The 18,501-nt window shown below is 33.0% G+C and overlaps 2 protein-coding genes and 1 long non-coding RNA gene across 4 annotated transcripts; 1 reads left to right on the top strand and 2 right to left on the bottom strand.

Moving 5' to 3' along the window:
• The first annotated feature begins 459 nt into the window (after positions 1-459).
• Positions 460-6,963, top strand: AILP1 (aluminum induced protein with YGL and LRDR motifs). Its single transcript, XM_085742900.1, has 5 exons — positions 460-738; positions 5,234-5,474; positions 5,564-5,684; positions 6,463-6,572; positions 6,669-6,963. The coding sequence occupies exons 1-5, from the start codon at positions 536-538 to the stop codon at positions 6,702-6,704; spliced, it is 711 nt and encodes a 236-aa protein (XP_085599026.1). The 5' UTR covers positions 460-535; the 3' UTR covers positions 6,705-6,963.
• An 841-nt stretch (positions 6,964-7,804) lies between these two features.
• On the bottom strand, positions 7,805-12,653 carry LOC146944534 (pfkB-like carbohydrate kinase family protein). Of its 2 annotated transcripts, none has more exons than XM_085742899.1 (12): positions 12,597-12,653; positions 12,021-12,175; positions 11,358-11,434; positions 11,155-11,264; positions 10,950-11,064; positions 10,786-10,848; positions 10,543-10,706; positions 9,969-10,030; positions 9,287-9,353; positions 8,400-8,465; positions 8,182-8,310; positions 7,805-8,095 (listed from the first exon to the last, which is right to left on the bottom strand). In XM_085742899.1, exons 2-12 carry the CDS (start codon positions 12,103-12,105, stop codon positions 8,056-8,058), a joined length of 978 nt encoding a protein of 325 aa, XP_085599025.1. In that variant the 5' UTR covers positions 12,106-12,175; positions 12,597-12,653; the 3' UTR covers positions 7,805-8,055. The 2 variants fall into 2 exon arrangements, with proteins under 2 accessions (XP_085599025.1, XP_085599024.1); XM_085742898.1 differs by having other exon boundaries at positions 12,021-12,283.
• Positions 12,654-14,534: 1,881 nt separating this feature from the next.
• On the bottom strand, positions 14,535-15,844 carry LOC146944535 (uncharacterized). The gene is made up of 3 exons (XR_015025962.1): positions 15,447-15,844; positions 15,278-15,361; positions 14,535-15,156 (listed from the first exon to the last, which is right to left on the bottom strand). It is a non-coding gene; the product is annotated as an uncharacterized LOC146944535 (long non-coding RNA).
• Positions 15,845-18,501: the final 2,657 nt, after the last annotated feature.

Below are 18,501 nucleotides of genomic sequence, written 5' to 3' on the forward strand. Positions count from 1 at the left end.
TTCTCCATTTTATATAATTAAGGAAAAGAGTTGTCAAAATAAATAAAATAAAATAAAATGATGACAATAGAGAAAGACTCCACCAAGAAAAAACTTCACCAAAAGAAAATTAGACTAGAGAAGAAAAAAACAAAAATAAAGATGGATTCCAATATTTCAAGAAAGAAAGAATACATAGCCTCTGTCCTGCAAAACCAACGGTGATGATATCATGCCTTATAGTCTGATAATGGATAAAAATCCAAAAAAGGTATCTGATCCTGATTCTTCTCGTGCTATAATCGCCATCCTCTTTGGTCCCATGCCACTATTTTCTTTAATTAACCTGTCAATTAATCACAAACAGTGACGGAATTATAGATACACCAATATTTTAATACATAATATGCAATGACTAAATTACCCTCTTGTTTTCACTCTATATAACCAAACACATCCTCCATGCTCATTTCCCATCCCATCCCATTCCATCCTGTGTTAAACACTAGGGACTATTTTTTTATTTTTATTTTTATCTTTTTTAGAGAGAAAAAATATGTTGGGGATATTCAGTAGCTCAGTGGTGTCTCCTCCGGAGGAGCTGGTGGCTGCTGGTAGCCGAACACCGTCGCCGAAGACGTCGGCGAATTTGCTGCTGAAAAGGTTTGTGGAGAGGAAGGCTTCAGCTGTGTCACTGCAGGTTGGGGAGGATGTGCAGTTGGCTTATACACACCATGAGGAGTCACCTTGGCAACCAAGGTAAATTTTAAACACTGCACGATCTTATAATCTTCTTTGATGTATTTAATCTAAATTTTTAATCAGATATATCAACTTTCGTTGATCAAAATACGATAGAGTAGAACCAAGAAAGAAATTTACTCATGATAGAAAAAGCTTTTGATTAGCTAGCTATGAACTTTGTTGGTGTCTTAAGTGTCTCTGATTGATGATCGCTGATCCATTGGATCACTAACTAGTGGCTACTAACCACTCTTATGTTTATTTATCTCTTTGAGAAAATCAATTTTTCAATTATTTTTTTTTCAAATAGTTTAGTACTCCCTCCGGTCACTGTTATCAGCAAATTTTTACATTTTAGATTCATTTAATAAATGATGTATATAGTCTATATTGTAGACCACATACATCATTTATTGAATGAACCTAAAAAGTCAAAATTTGCTTATAATAGTGACCGGAGGGAGTAGTTATGAGGCGTGATCTATATATATATTATATGATATCTTTATCAACTCAGTTAAGTTCACAACAACCACTTCTTATATTTTATTCGAGAGCTATTATAATTGTAGACCGACCACTTCTTATATTTTATTCGAGAGCTATTATAATTATAGGAGTTAATTTTACACATCATACGAATAATTAGCATATGACCGTCCGTATACATTACATAGAGCAAACATGTAGGAAACAAAACAAAAATAATTAAAATATGGAACTAGCTCAATTGGTTTTTTTTTTTTTTTTTAAGAAGGAACTAGCTCAATTGGTTCTTGTTCAATTGAGTTGAACTCATGGGATTACAAAAAATAATAGTGTTGTATTTGTCTGCGTGATCCTAACTTAATCGGAGAATATATTATATAAAACATGCAGAAGTCTGATTTGAACTTTAAACGTCTCACTTATTCATCGTATGAGATGGATATCTAGCAATCACATTATTTGACAAAAAAAAAAAATTAGTGTAGTATTTGTTAAAAATATTCTAAACCTAGTTTTATTCTAGTTTTCGTCATAAAAGCTTTATTAAATTATTTTGTTCTTGTCTGTTGAAGGCCCCAGAAGAGAAGGCCGAGTGGAGTGAAAAATACGTCAAGATTTTTATTTATTTGAAAAATAGGATTGTGATGTGTTGCAATAGTAACAATTTGGGTGGTGGGGTAGGTAGGTGATCCAATGGCGATGATTTGATAATCAGTCGGTGAAAGAGGAGATTAGGATCATCTTGAGCCGATAAGATGGGGGTAGCAAGCAATTGATGTCATTGTCATTTTTGATGGTTCATTAAGGAAAAATAAGGTCTTTGTTTTGTTGAGAGGAGAGAAAAAATAAAATTAAAATAAATATAAACAAAGCTGTCTAGTCAAAATGATTAAGGAAAATACTTAATTCACACAAAAAACAAATTATTTAGTGAGAAAAAGTAATAGAAATAGTGTTTATTGGACATATGAGTTTTGTTGAAAATCTCACCTTAATTGCGATTTGGCCCTATGTTATCTTGTCTTTGTCTTTGAGGGGGTGGATTTAGTCTCATATCGAATAGATAGGAAGCTTGATCAGAATTTATAAAGTGGAAACACACCCTGCCTTACAAGCCGGTTTCCGGTTTTGCAAGGATGAATTATACCCCAAATTTCAACAAGTTTTATTCACCATAAACTCTAGTTTTTGGATGCATGCAATCTTGGATAGTAGTCTATGTTCGAGAAGGTTTACAAATTTCTACTTGTAAAAATTGCAACTTAAATATTAAAATATTTTATTATGAAATTGTGGATGTAGTCATTTAGTGTTCAACCATAATATATTTCAGGGTTTTCTTTTGTTTATTTGCTTTTTGCTAAGGTGTGCTTTCGTTTGCGTTGAAATTTTCTCTTCTTGGTATCCAACCAAGAGTCGTTTTTTGTTGAAGAACCTCATCCAACATAGTTTAATCTAGTTAACTAATCAACTAGTTTTTATTAAAAAAATGAATCAACCATTTTTTTTTTTACGAAAAATCAAACTTTTTCAAAATGCAATGGATGTGGCTTCGTTGATTAAGCAACATTGAGTTTATGGGGAAGAACAAGGTTCAATCAACATAGAGCACATTTTTAAAGAGGAACGAAGAGCTTTAATCAGGGGACCTAAGTACCCGAGTCCATTGTCGTTCCAAAGGATCAAAGTTTATTGAAGAATATTTAATAAATTTTTAAAATTGAGTATTTTTTAGCCAGCTTTTTTTGATAAATTCTTGATAACAACTCTCTAGATAAATAGCAATGCTCTTTTCATAATTATATTTAGTAATTATTGTTGCTGATGTGGGTTTCACATATCCTATATATTATGATTAAATATCCTATAAATTTTGTTTTAAATAGATATATTTTTTTGTCAAAACTACTCAATTTAATTAACCAAACAAGGTAGGTAAAGATAGGTGTTAGGTAAAGAAATTTTGAGTAAAAAGTTTAAACTATGTTTCAACCTTGTCTTACGTCGGTTTCATACATCTAATGAACAAAAAACTAGTCTCAAACTTGCTTGTTTCAGTTACAAAGAATGTGAAAATAGGTTGGACCGAATTAGGTTTTGATAATGATGAAGATTCTAATCCTACTATTTTTCTTATATTTTTCATATTAATGATTAAAATTCTTTTATATTATTAGTGACAGAATTATTCATTTTGTTTTTAAAGTTCATGAATTAGAAGAGAGAAAACAACAGTAATTGATAAAAATATCCTGTAAGGTGTCTTTGTCATGCCATAGTCTCCCTTTGCGTCACGACAATTTGTGAATCTCAGATTGAATTATTGATCTATGGCCCCCATGATCAACCAATACGAGCCTATCTTTTCTTGTTTAGTTTAAAAATTAGAGTTAAAAAGCTATGGTGTGCATTCAACTTGACCCCTTTAGTCCTTTATTATAGGGAAATGTTTAAACACTTCAAATCTACAAATGAGTTTAAGTGGAAATTTCTTTTATAATAATTTATGTGAACATTATACTAACCAATCTTAAGATGTATTGATAGGAAGAGATGAAATATTAAAATTTATAATTTAAACGTTAAGTTAAAAATGAAAGAGATAAAACATCAATATTCAATTGTAACAAAATGTGAAAGGAGAAATTATTATTAATAACGATTAGATCAATAGTCATTTTTCAACTGGTTCATATGATATTTAAATTCCGTCTTTGAGATTATCAAGGGAAACTCTTACCTGAAAGCTAACTTCTTATTGAATGTATATATTTTTTTTCATTCTATCATATGATTCCTTAAACAATTAAATCATCACTTTTATTTTTAATTATTTTAATATATTTATAATTTATTGCATTTCATCCAATCTTAGGACAAAATTTCCTTATCAAATGTTAGGACAAAATTATCCTGGCTCAACTTTCTTTGACCAATAGTAGATGTGAAATTTCGTGGTCACTTCAACTGGGGTGTTCGATTGCAATTATTAGCCACTTTGGGTGTGCACTGTCCATTCCAAAATGTTGACTTTCTCACTTTCATTCACTTACCAACTTCTGTTTTCTTTGGAATATTTTTTCTTATGGCCTAAGAAGGATGGAATAAGGATAAGATTAATGTGGAGTAGGTTGTTGGGACCAGGCAATGAAATAGAAAACCATATAAACAATAAGACAAAGATTGTGTCACAGTGCATTTAAAGGATGTGAGACTGAGAAGTGAAGAGAGGGACAAATAGAGATAATAGAAAGGGATACAATTATACTCTTGAAATCTTCAGATTTTTAGAGCAGATTTAGATTCACGGTGAACCGCAAAAACTATACTTTGAAGCTTCTATAAAACCAAGGCATCACTACGATTTTATCAAATTCACAAAGATTTCAAATATATACTAAATATATGTTTAGATTGTTCCACTCGCGATGATCCACCTTTATTTTGGTAAAAATTACACTTTGCAATAAGAACCCTCTTCACTAACCCAAGTAGAGTTGGTCAGACTATGTTCTATATTACACACACTTAAATTGGAAGGTTACCTAATCTACCTAAGTTGGAAAGGTAGATGTCTAGTTCACAATCACATCGTTAGTTGCTATTTCACTATCAACTTTTAATTAGCACACGAATTTGGTTAAACACTTAACAATAGGAATATAAAGAAACTAAGTCAATAATTAAAACTCAATTTCTATCTACTCGGTTACCTATTTCATATTCATGGGTGTGCAATTATTAGAAATGAAACAGTACTTGGTCAATAATCATAGTATAGTAACCATGTTTAGTATAAGACATGTAACATGTTTTTTTAAAGACAAAATTTTAGTGGTAAATTTTTTAAAGGGAGAGAGACTTTGTTAACACAAAATTAAACTCTGGATCTCATTCTTAATACTCGTTCAACATCTCAACTCATAACACGACTACATCTTTAGGGACAACATGTGACATGTTAGCTAGATTGCAAGATATTCTAAGTTTGTTGTCTAAATATTTGAGTTGAAAATGTTAGGTCATTCGCTGTGAAGGATGAGATATTCTGCTTGTTTGAAGGATCTCTAGACAATCTAGGAAGCTTGAGACAGCAATATGGACTTGCAAAATCTGCCAATGAAGTAGTTCTTATGATTGAAGCTTACAAAGCTTTACGTGATCGTGCACCTTACCCTGCTAATCATGTTGTTGGTCATCTTAGTGGTAGTTTTGCTTTCATAGTTTTCGACAAATCCACTTCCACACTCTTTGTCGCTTCCGTAAGTTATTTATAACTCCGTCCCTTATTATAAGTCCCTTTTAATTTATTTTTTTACCAATAGCGTTTTGTTTGTATTATTTTTGATAGGACCAATCTGGAAAGGTTCCTCTATATTGGGGAATAACTGCTGATGGATATGTAGCCTTTGCTGATGATGCTGATTTGCTTAAAGGTGCTTGTGGAAAGTCACTTGCTTCTTTCCCTCAAGGTGAGTTTAGTAATTTTTATTTTTATTTTCATTGAAGAGTGTAAAATTAACTTTATATCCTAGAAAATTGAACTTTTTAAAAATATACATTTTTGGTTACTTTGAATATAAATAGACTTTGCTTTCAAAGTTTGGTTTAACTGAAAGTGACAGAACTCATAAAATATTTTGCGTGAAGTTAAAAATTACTAACACTCACGTTTTATGTTGATTATGCCTTTTTAGAGTCTTAAGAGATTAATTACTTCACTCCAAACTCAATTTTAACCAAATTAAATTCATTTGAAGTCAAGTCGGCTTATCAAACTCTCACTTGATTAGGTGCTCACGTGTGTTTATAAATATTAATTCCAATTTCCAATGTTTAGGCAACTATATGTAGACAGTGACCATATGCATTAGATTCTGATTCATTGTTGTGACTGCATCACAGTTATATACAGCAAATAATCTTGACCATTAATTTGACGTGGGACCACTCAGATTAAACATTCACTAAATCAACTTTCAACAATCTATTAGAACCGATTTCTTGCCGGGACTAATGACTAGTTTACAACCGAGGAAATTTGAACTTCGTCCCTTAGAATTACAAGGCTAAACTCTTACCACTAAACCAACATCTTATAAATAGTAAATATGACATATTTATAAGTAGGGGTGAAACAAAGTATTTACAATGACACTGTCTCTGTGCACAGTGTGCTGTATCATTTTCTTCCCTCAACTCCTAATTTATTCTCTCATTATTGACCTTGTTGCTATGTAAATTGTACAGGATGTTTCTACTCAACAGCAGTTGGAGGGTTAAGATGTTATGAGAATCCAAAGAATAAGATTACTGCAGTGCCTGCTAATGAGGAGGAAATTTGGGGTGCAACTTTCAAGGTAATTAACAATTACCTCTAAAACTCTTGGTTCTCTTTGTCTATTGTCTCCATTATCTATTGTCTCTTACAATAGATATTTATGATGAATTAACAGGTGGAAGGGCCAGCAGTTCTTGCAGCCACAGAGTAGATATCTTTCCAAATGGAGTATCATATGATGGATGCATTAATGGAGTAATGGGTTTGTGTGATTGTGACTATAAGACATGTATGAAGGGACCATAATGTAAATAGGTTTACTCATAATTGTGGAGAATGGGACTAGTCATTGTAGAGTTTAATAATTCTGTTGCAAGTTTTGTGTATTACTACATAGGATTTTATGTGTTTCAAAAAACGACCAGTTGCATTTCGAATGTAATAATAAAAATATATGCGTCTGGCTTTGAGATTCTGTAGTACTCTCATTCTATATAAAAAAAAGTTGTTTAGATACAAACTTCCATCTTTCAACTAATAATTTAGTAATGATCCACTTATTCACGAGGCAACAGTTCATAGATAAAAATTTGACCTTTTCAATCTCAAGATTCTGGGGGTTCAAATCCTCTTGGAAACAACCTACTCCCTCCGTCACAAATTATAAGATCATTTACATTAAAAAAAAAAAAAGTCTTGTCCAAGAGCAAAAAGGAATAAGATTTTTAAATTTTTAGTGTATGTGTAGCGTTTATCTAAGAGTAAATAAGTTGTAAAAATGAAAGTATGCTCATCATTTGCTAGTGATTATCCTATGTAGTGATACATGTGGGATCAGTGATGTGGCACTTGAGAGCTGACATGGAGTCTTATATGTGGAATTAAGTGGGATCATGTGGTTGTTGGTTCAGTATAAACACATTTAATACGTGGATGATGATGCGTAGTCATACACTAAGCCTCATGTAACTCTGAGATGTTCGACATACACATCGGTTGAAAATGGATCCTCTCATGTAACATGAGGGTCCATTGAAATCTCCGCCACTCATTGAAAAGGAGAGAAAGATTTTAGGAAAAAGTTGTTTTTATTTTTTTTTAGGTCAAAGGAAAAAGTTGGTTTTAATGGTGGAGATCAGGAAACATGAGGGGGGAAAAATTGAGAGAATCCATTCTCGAGCATTACATAGAGCTAGTTTTGGGTGCTTGAAGCCTATGTACCCTATGTTTAAAAATTATCTAAGTTAACATGTAATGACCACACACATTGTGTATGTTGTTGAAGAAGGATGAACCATGAACGCAATCCTGTAAAAAAAAAACATTTATTCTTGTAAGAGCATTTGTCACAATTTTATTGTCTTCCTAAATTGGCCATCATTAAAAAATTCACGACATTCACATGTAAATATGCAATGACCACACAAATGTTGCCTTGAACAAACAAAGATTTGAGTTGATGGATGTCACAAACAGCGTGACTGCCTTTATTAAATACAACAAACTATTTTTTAGGCAAATCATACCAGTAACTCGACACATTTTATACAAGTGTTTGGAGGTCACAAACTGCATGAACCGGCAGGACAAATATCTTCCAAACTGCAAGAAAGAATAGATGAGCTTATTTGTAACGTAACTTGCTCGTGATCAAACAAATGTTTTTCAAATTTTCAATAATAAGCTACCTTTTCCCTAAGCATTCAATGATGTCACCAGTGACAGTTGATCTTTTCTTATCTGAGAAAGCAAGGGAAGCTGCCTTCCTCATCATAGCAGAACCAGCAATGGATCCCAACACTGCTGGATTTTTAGAACTGGAACAAAAATATAATTATCAAGGATATAACTGATATTCAAAGATGATATAACATACGCATACCTAAGAAAAATAGAAAACGTTAACCTGAGATATGAATCTGGACCAGCGGCTTCAATATGTTGGCGTGCCCACGACAAAAAGACAGCAACACTGTATCATTTAAAATAAACATATGACACAAATACTTAACTGACATTTATTTTTTATTTTTTACTAATCACTATTCTTTTGTCTTAACTCTCAGACTCTCAAGAGAAAAGAGCTTTGGTAATCAAGAGTTCGACAGGGAGATAAATAAAAATTGGTCAAAAATTGTTTCATTTAAGGATTGAGCTCAAGTACTAAATGAACGGTTTGACCTTAAATGAAATACATTAGTTGCTTGCATTCAACCACTAAATTTAATGACCTTAAATGAACAGTATTATAGGTCCTATTTCGAATAGCCAAGATGGAATAAGTGAAAACTGCAGAATACAATAGTCCACAATTCGCTATCAAAAAATGCCCACAAGGTCAGTAGACTCGGTGAATTAGCGGAACTGTAGAAGCTTAACAACTTGTTACTTTAAAACAACTATTGGTTAAAAGACCACAGAGACAGTGATTGTATGATTTGCTTCTCGCTTTCAATGAATCAAAAGATACAAACACAACAAACAAGAAATGAATGAGTAATTTCTCTCTTTCTATTTTCTTTTCAGGGATGAAGCCTTTAAAATTTCTTCTGATTTTTCTAGACATCTTCCAACTGTTTCTTGAATGCACTTATAGATAAAGTAAGAAACTAACAAGGGAAGGAGAAGATAAATCAATGATAAAAATAAAGAGAACTCTGTGTGACATAAAGAAGAGCAAGATTAATGAGAACTCCATATGACATAAAGAAGAGCAATTTAAGACTACTGCATCATAAAGTTTCCTGGAAGGAATTTCACAAATACAATGCAAAAAAAAAAAAAATCACTTGCCTTCCAGAAAGGATATCGCCTTGGCCACCACAGCGTCTAGGAGAACCATAGATGCTAACTGTTTTGACTGCACAAATAACAGACCCAAATCAAATGGTTTCGAAACATCTTTGGATCATTTTAATATGCATTCCCTATAAGCCCCATGCCAAATGTTTAAAACAGTCTCTAATCTATATCATAAAATACATATCATGCGTCATCGATCATTGTTTCCATAACATAAAGCCCCTATCCCATAGACTAATCTCAGAGAGGACAATTGTAGGCCCATTTATTTAAACATCAACCAAAAAAGTAATTTTAAGTTTGTGTAAAATATTAACAAGATTTTGTGTAAAAGAGGCTATTGTTCATTTATTTGTTTTATTTTTATTTTAGCAGAACTGTTCATTTGGTTATAATTTTCAAGAGTTCTTTTTCTCAATATAAATGGTCAAATAAATGCAATAATTTGTAAGCTTTCAGATAGATTGATTATCTTGTATATAACATGTCATACGGCCACTGACAACTTTAGTATGGCATGCGGCATGAACATTACATTCTTGATTGGAATCGAAAATGTGCCGGTCAAGTGAAAGATGGAAGAACAAGGAAATGACATTCATTATCCCACCTGCCCAAAATAAGAAACTAGACAAGAAGGAAAACCGGGATTTTATATTTATCGAAGATCTACCTTTGTCACCATCGCTTATTAGATCAGATTTCCCTTTTCTTAGGATAGTAACACCACCAATTCTGCAAAAAGCAATCCCCAACTGTCATTAAAGTTTTGTACTTAGTACCAGGGAGTAATGAGAAATCACTCAAACGTATCTGTAATCCAATCAAACAATTTATCATGCTGTAATTCTTTCTGTTGTGAAAGCAATTAATTTTCTTTTAGCAAGAAAATCAAAGAATCATAATCTGCCACTTACAGACTTTCATGGTCCAAACTTGAACATAAAATTGAACATTTATAATATGACTCATTTGCCAGCTTAGCCCTTGAAAATTGTCAATTGACTGGAGTGAGCACTACACTATAATGCTGATTAGATGAAACTACCATTAGCCTATTATATTTCATAAGATTGAATGCAGTGGAAGAGAAACTGGTTTAAATCACTATCCATATAGGTAGCATGCTTTTTATGATTTACACAAGTTAGGATGCTGAGGAAACATGTGGTTACAGTAAAGAAGCAACAGAAACAGATCTCAGAAATAGCAAACAACAAATAGAACAACTAAAATGAGGAACTTACTGTTTGGAAAGAGTAAGCACTTGCTCAGCAGGATCTTCGTTATTTACTTCAGAACTCAGTACTTTCTGTACAAGTCGCTTATATTCATTGACATTTGGGGTTAGAACAGCTAATGCATAGCCACTAACAAGTTCAAGGTGATTTGTAACAAGAAAAAGTCCATCCTGAAATATGCCGAAACAGTAAGCAATACACTTATGTTAATCAGACTACAACAAGACGTCCAAACCTTGACATACATACCCCATCTATCACAATTGGGATGTTTGACTTTCTTGCATGTCTTATGATGTCACTCACACAGTCCTGGTAACATTGTCAAAATGTTTGATAAGTAACCTATTTCCAAGTGTATAATAAAGCTGGGATCTAATGATTCAAGCGAAGCTTATGAAGAGATAGCATACTAGAAGAAATGTGTCTCTTCCAAGGCCTGGACCAATGACTAGACAGTCAAACCTTTCTAACCATTTGCCAACTTCAGCAAGAACCTTGATTGATATGTTTTTCTTGTCCTCCTCCCTGAAATTAGTCTTTCATTAAAAACAACATTCACTAGGTATATTTTATAAATGTGCACTCAGAAAGATGAAGAGTGCATCGAAGTCGTACCTGACACTATACGATTCTTCCAAAACAGGGTGCACAATCAACTCAGGACTGTAGCTTTTGATGACAGGAGCAGCATCTTTTGTACAGAATACATGGGACAAATCTGCACCCTGCATGGATGGAAAAATAGTTAGTATGATTTCATTCAAGATGAATAGTACTGTAACTTTGAAAGAGTAAAAAGAAAGAGTACAAGTACTAACAATTTTTAAGGCTGAAATAGCAGCAAAGTATGGTGCACCTGTATATTCTCGACACCCTCCAATAACAGCTATGTTTCCTGATTTGAAACATAATTGAAAAAAAAGTTAGATATTTCTAATTCTCTATCAAGACATTGAGACAGACACAAAATACATATAAGCTATGCTAGGCATATTTGCAATAATCAGGGAACTTCTTATCACATGGAAATGTTTAGAAAACAAAAAGGCAAGGAATGAAAAAATCGAAGTAAACTTAGATGTAAGAGTAAATATGTTAGCACATGTCCCTAAGGTGTGACTCAATTGGTTGAACTGAGACACCAGAAGGAGGTCCAGAGTTCAAACACTGACTACTAATAGGGTAACAGTTGCGGCTGCACATTGCAATCGTTGATATTGCGGAAAATCGCAGTCAAATGCGCTCTTAATCATCGTTGCATTGCGGTTTCGAACATCAAAAACATTTTTCCGCAGCCCAATTCGCAGGTGCAGAACCTTTTAATATATAATTAACACCGTCGCTACTAACATATCATAGTAACAACTAAGATTTGCCTCTTAAAAAAATGGTAGCACACATCGAATGACAGAAAGAAGACACATAATCGTCACCAGTTATTAAAAAAAAAATGAAGATATGGATTTGCAAGAATTGTGTACCTGCCTGGCCTTTATGTCTACTTCGATCTAGGACAGGAGTAATTTCTCTAATAACCCTCTCAGCATCAACCTCAACAGACTGCATTTTTCCAGAACTATAATTGGTATGATGATCAATGCTACCTCCAAGAGATCTTATCAAAAACCGATGTCTTCTGAAAACAGGCGAAGAAGCCAGTAGCATACAATTCTTTGCACAATACAACAAGGGTAACTGAGAATTCATGACCACATGTTTCATTAACATGACCAAACAGCAACCCCTATTCACAAACCCAAACATGAATACCTTAAAAACACAAACCCCCCAATTCTAATATCAATTTTCATGGTAAAATTTTCATATAAAGACTCAATTCTTTAGAGGACATAACACACCAACACAACCATGAATTCACAAAATAAAAAAATAAACCTATTCATAAACCCAAACATGAATGCATCCCCTAATTCTTATAACCAAATTTTGATAACAAAATACATATCAAAACACAAACTTTTCACAAAACATAGCACACAAACACAACATTTGAATAAAGGGTACAAATGAATTAACAAAAAAATTGTTTATAATACCTGGAAAATAAAAATTACTCTAGCCCAGAAAGGTACTAAGCTCAGAAATTGAGGGATAGTGAGAAAGTTTCACTCTTTTCATGTTTTTTATGACACACGTGACGTGCACGTGTTCCCAACTGGAAGATTCTCAAAACGACGTCGTTTTTAATTTTTCAAAGTTTCTAGTACTATATATACCCTAGTATCAAAATTCAACTCAACTAGACCATCGACCCGTGCTCCGCACGGGTCTTATTACCGTAATATACACGAATAAAGTATACCAAAGAAAAAAGTTGATTTAATAATAAATCAACTTTAAAAATAATATTAAATACTCACACAATGATTCAGCCGCACACGGTGTCGTACCAAAATTTAAAAATTGCCATAAGGTTCAATTTAAACCAAGTTGCCAACGTATCAAAAAAAAGTTGCTAATCACAAAAAAATACCACAACGGAAGAGTGACAAATCTAAAGGACATTGTTAGATAAATTTCACCTCTCTTTCACTTATTTTTTTTTTATTTCGTTTCATGTTTAGAAGTTCTTCTAATTCTGATTTTTTAATAAAATATAGCCACACAAAAAAATTACTTTTTTATTTTACCAGAGGTCAATTTTAAAAAGAAAACCGAGCCTTCTATTTTATAATAATGACCATGTATATACCTAGCCATGTAGCTTGGAAGTTCAATAGACAACACTTATGTGCGTGCCTCAATGAGGTTGTATGAATGCATGTTGTTAACCTTGATGCTGAACACGCGTGCACAAATCAGGAGTCCATCTTTGCTCCATTTAACACTATGCTATACTGTCAACATTAGTTACATATAGATAGTACCCCAACCTATATTCTAGAGCCACGCAAATTAATTAATAAAAATATGATACCAATGTGCAATCAATGTCATAAGTAGTACTCCCTCCGTTTCAAAATGAGTGTCGCTTTAGCCAAAAAAAATTGTTTCAAAATGTGTGTCGATTTCAGTTTCCAATGCAATAATAACTTTTTCTTTTCAATTGTACCCTCCAATTAATACTCTACACACTACTTCCAAAGTATTACTTTTAAAACTAACCAATAGTTAATAAGGATAATTTGGTAAAATAATCATTCTCTTTCTCTTAATCATTGCATTTCTTAATATGTGTGTAAACACCTAAAACGACACTCATTTTGAAACGGAGGGAGTATTATAGTTTTTTTTGAAAGGATAAGTAATATTAAACTCCTTCCGGTCACTATCATAAGCAAAAGTTGATTTTTTAGGTTTATTCAATAAATGATGTATATGGTATATATATATAGACTACATACATTATTTATTGAATGAATTTAAAAAGTGAATTTTTGCTTATTATAGTGATCAGAGGGAGTAGTTTGTACTACTATATCTTATCATTGGCACTCGAGTATAGTTGAACTATGGTATCCGTTTGATATGCCTGCTCGTGTAGTTGTAATTTTTTTTTTAAACTACAATTGCGCATACTTGTTGTTTTGTTACCGAGTGCTGCTATACAGCACGACAAAGTCAACACATGAAAGCTGCACGAACACTCAATTTGCTTTATTAATGGTTTCTAAGCAAGTTAATTGATGCTTTTGTATATAGTATTTATTAAAAAACAATGTTATCTAAGCAAAAACATACAGAACCCACGTTCCAATATTGAACTATATACAAAAGCAATAGTATATATTAAAAAACAATTCTACCAAAGCAATGGTGGGTAAGACACGTACAGAAGTTGATTTGGACCTTGAATGAGGTGTTTTCTCATAAGAAATATACAGTGGAGGCAAAATTTGTCATTTTGTGTCAAATCAAAATTAGGAAAAAAATGGTAAGTGGTAATTATAAACTTGTCGTGTAAATCTGACGACAAACTTTGTCGTGTATTTTAGCATTTTCCTTTGTTACCGGGCCTTTAAAATGTCAAATGATTGTCCTATTAAATTGGTGATTATTAAGCATTCTGTCAATATGGTTTTGTCAAAATCCATACATAGTTCATAAACGGTGCATCGCACACATACATATACAAAACATTGAACTTAATTGAGGTACACGTTGAACAGAAACTATGCTGAAATGGAAAAATGACAAAAAAAAAAAAAATCAAACACATCATCACTTGACCAATATTGCAAGAGAGAATCCCATTATAACCCAAATGACTTGTACCAAGCCTTACGCCCTAGTCAATGTATAGTTGCCGTACATTGCGGAACAGCCTCGAACTCGTTGTTGGTAGGATTGACCAAAGTAGCAAAATGGCTGAGTTGATCACCGAAGTCAGTCGCAAACAGTGGCGGAGCCAAGATTATTGTAAAGCCCAGGCAAAAAAAATTTGCAACACATTTATAGTGGTTTACATAAGAAATTGCAAGCAAATAATAAAAAATCCAAAAAAATTGCCCAATTTATAGGGGTTTATATAAAAAATTCATCGGGATTTACATAAAAAATTGCAAAAAAATTGGCCCTGAGCCCGGACGGGTGCCCGGGGTCGTCGAGCCATAGAACCGCCCATGGTCACAAACATTTTAAGCAACATCACATCACCTTGCAGAATGCAACAACAAAAAATTAATACAAATTGAGGAGTAAGAAAGAATGCAACACGAAATATCCACATATATATATATATATATATATATATATATATATATCATAGCAGACTAACCTTATTAGCATGAAACTTAACATAAATAGTTCGAAATATTCACAATTTTGTCCAAGTTAGTGATTGGATTTGGATCAAGTAGAGCTGCCAAGAAATAAACAGCAAGAACATTAGAAACGATATCAGGTAAGAAGTAAACCATGAACAAAAATATAAATGAATATGGGACCTTTCAAGCAATGCAAAGCAAGTAAGCTCTCAAACTCACGTAAAACCATTTCTTGAAATGAACAGGTCTTTTGCTAAGTGATTTTAGAATGAGAAAGGCAAGCCTTTTGTTTCCACCACGCCTATATTTATAGTTAGATAATAGACTTTATTTGATGGTGCATGGGAATATAGATAGAGAATAATTGACAGTAGTGCTTAAATAAATGTTGTGAAGCAGGAAAGGGAAATTCAAATTTTATGGCAGCTGGAAGGTCATATTGAAATAGGAGGCAAATGGACAGTTAGCAGCTGCATTTATTGCTGTCGTGTGGCTTGTGTGGTAAGCTTGGTAAATCACTTTAGGAGGGAAATTAGGCAAATTCAAATTTTAAACTTTGAAAATAGCATTTAATGATGTGTTGACACCTCCAATTTGTGCTTGGGAGGGAAACTAACCAAGTGATTAGGGTTAAGCAATAGCTTGACCTAATTGGCTTTTAAAGTAAGTATGATTCACATTCAAATTCATCATAGGAAGCGAAAGTTGAAGTTTTTTGTGTTAGTTGAGTGTTGAATTGAAGAGAGTATGGCTCAGATTCCGAAATCAGATATGAAGATGAATGCAATTAGGTCAGGAATAGTGGTTTTGGGAGCATTAGCGTTTGGTTATTTGAGTTTTCGAATTGGTTTCAAACCTTATTTGGAGAAAGCTCAAGTTCAACAGCAGCAGCAAAATGAGGTTCAACAATCTCATGATTCTGATTCTGACCCATCTTCTGATTTCAAGGAATCTATCTCTTTCCCTGAACGTGGTTAATAAAAAATCACTTTTTTTTCTCTTTGCTTCTGTTTTGGGAATTTAACTAGTTAATTTCACTCTTTTGATTTAACTGTTTTATTTCATTTGAGCTTCTTATAGTTTAGCATTGAAGTAATCATGTATTTTCAATGATGTTAAGTTCTGTGCACACCAATTATCTGGTGATTTGCTTGCTTATCTGTTGATATCAGTTTCAATGGTTTGATTTTAGCTTTGGTCTGTCATAATGTATGGGTAAACATTGATATATTTTGTTGTTAGTTTGTCTTATGGTGGTTAAGCAGTGATTGGTATACTTGCTTCTATCATATGAAGCACATATACTCTTCGAATTAGGCATGTCCTGGTGTCGGATACGTGTTGTGTCCAACACCAACACGACACTAATATATATAATTACATTGAACTATGTCATTTTTTTTTTAAAATTATTATCGGTGTCGGCGTGTCCATATCGTATCTGATGACTAAGGACGTGCTTCATAGCTTCTATCAAGTGGTTAAGCATTATGATTTATGACTTATGTTGGCATCTGCCTTCATGGCATTTTTAGCTGATGTATTTGCATCACATTTCTCTTAAAATTTCTTTGTTTTGATATGTTTTTGTATCCTTCATCTGGGGCTGGAAGTGTTAGGAACACTTTCTAACTAGTTGGTTAATTACTAGTAGTAGTTAGCTTTATATAAAGGCTTGATATAACTACTTTGTAATCACTTCACTCATTTTAATAAAATTTCTTAATTTAGTTTCATTCATTTCTTACTACCATGAGCTCTATCAAGATTCTTAATATAAGATTCTAGCCAATGAATCCTTTAAATTGCTCCTTGTGGTAACCCCATGAGAAGGAGTTTATCGTTTTCTCAATTTCGTCGCCAAGAGACAAAATAATTAGAAAATGATCATAATATAAGAGGGAATAATTTGCAATACGGAATTAATCATTACCTCTCTACCTGCCTAAGAGAGACACGCTACTAACTGTCTTCATGAGGACAATGTATAATATATGTAAAGTCTGGGATTCGAACCTCGGCCACCACAAAAAAAAAAAAAAAAAAAATACATTGCTAACTTTCTTCCAAAATTTATCCTTGATGAATTTGAAGTTGATTTTATGCTCCTCCCAACCATTGAGGGTAACTCAAGATATTTACAAGTACCTACCACTTGTTGCACCCCCAAATTATTTGCAACCAAAATCTTAACATTAGTGGTCACATTCCTACTCCTGGAAACAACCTCTTGTGTAAAAAACAGGGTAAGACTGCGTATAATACACCAAATGGTAGAACCCTTTTCCAGACCCTGCGTATGCGGAAGCTTTAGTGCACCGGGTTGCCCTTTAGTGGTCACATTCCTACTATAGTAGATTTCAGACTTTTGCAAATTAATCGTTTGACCCAAAGCATATTCATGAATGGATAGAATATGTTTCATCGCAAGAGCTACACTATCAGAGGCTTTGGAATAATAAGAGACAATTATCAACAAAAAAAAGAAGATGTAAAATAATCGGAGCATTCTTGCATATTTTGGCTCCATGAATATCACCTCTACTTTATGATTTTATAATAAGTGCTAATGATTCTAGTCAATTTCATCATAGACTTTGCTAATATCAAGCTTTAAAGCTACATCTCCTATTTTACACACATAGTAATGGATTTCATATAAGGAAAAATATATATGGTTGTCATAACATCATCAAGAATAGATCTTGGAGAAACAAAAGTCGGTTAGTTGTTAGAGATACGTTTGTCAAGTACTTATTTCAACCTGTTAGCAAAAACTTCAGGAACAACCGTATACAACATGTTGCAAAGAGCAATAGGTTTCCAGTCCTTCATAATTCTTTCGATCTCACCTTTAGGAATCAAGGCAATATTTGTTGTATTCAAGTTAGAAAGAAAAATACATACTCTAACCAAAGACAACCTATTACAAATATTTATTGACCACACATATCCCAAGTGTTGATAAAAACCAGGATTTGGACACATATCAACCTGTATAGAGAACATTGCTTCCTCGGACACATATCAACCTAGCTATGCTTCTTTTGGAATAATTTTGATACTATTAGGAGAGGTTACACATCACTCCATTCTCATCCTCTAGAAAATTAATTTGGTTGACTTTCCTCATTAGAAGTTGCAGCAACATGAAAGAATCTTGTATTCAGACCACCTTTGTCTTCAGAATATCTTTTACTAGTAGCGTAGCAATATATTTCTTCAATGCATTAAA

The sequence above is a fragment of the Medicago sativa genome, chromosome 2 (genome assembly GCF_051527215.1).
Source record: "Medicago sativa cultivar Bolivia chromosome 2, Bolivia_mono, whole genome shotgun sequence".
NCBI lineage: Eukaryota > Viridiplantae > Streptophyta > Magnoliopsida > Fabales > Fabaceae > Medicago > Medicago sativa.

Coding starts and splice junctions, on each gene's coding strand:
- LOC146944534 (XM_085742898.1), bottom strand. CDS start 12,267: ATGTTAATGAAACATGTGGTCATGAATTCTCAGTTACCCTTGTTGTAT. Junction 8,311..8,399: donor GGTCCAGATTCATATCTCAG/GTTAACGTTTTC, acceptor TTTTTGTTCCAG/TTCTAAAAATCCAGCAGTGT. Junction 8,096..8,181: donor ATTGAATGCTTAGGGAAAAG/GTAGCTTATTAT, acceptor TCTTTCTTGCAG/TTTGGAAGATATTTGTCCTG.
- AILP1 (XM_085742900.1), top strand. CDS start 536: ATGTTGGGGATATTCAGTAGCTCAGTGGTGTCTCCTCCGGAGGAGCTG. Junction 5,685..6,462: donor ACTTGCTTCTTTCCCTCAAG/GTGAGTTTAGTA, acceptor TAAATTGTACAG/GATGTTTCTACTCAACAGCA. Junction 6,573..6,668: donor TTTGGGGTGCAACTTTCAAG/GTAATTAACAAT, acceptor ATGAATTAACAG/GTGGAAGGGCCAGCAGTTCT.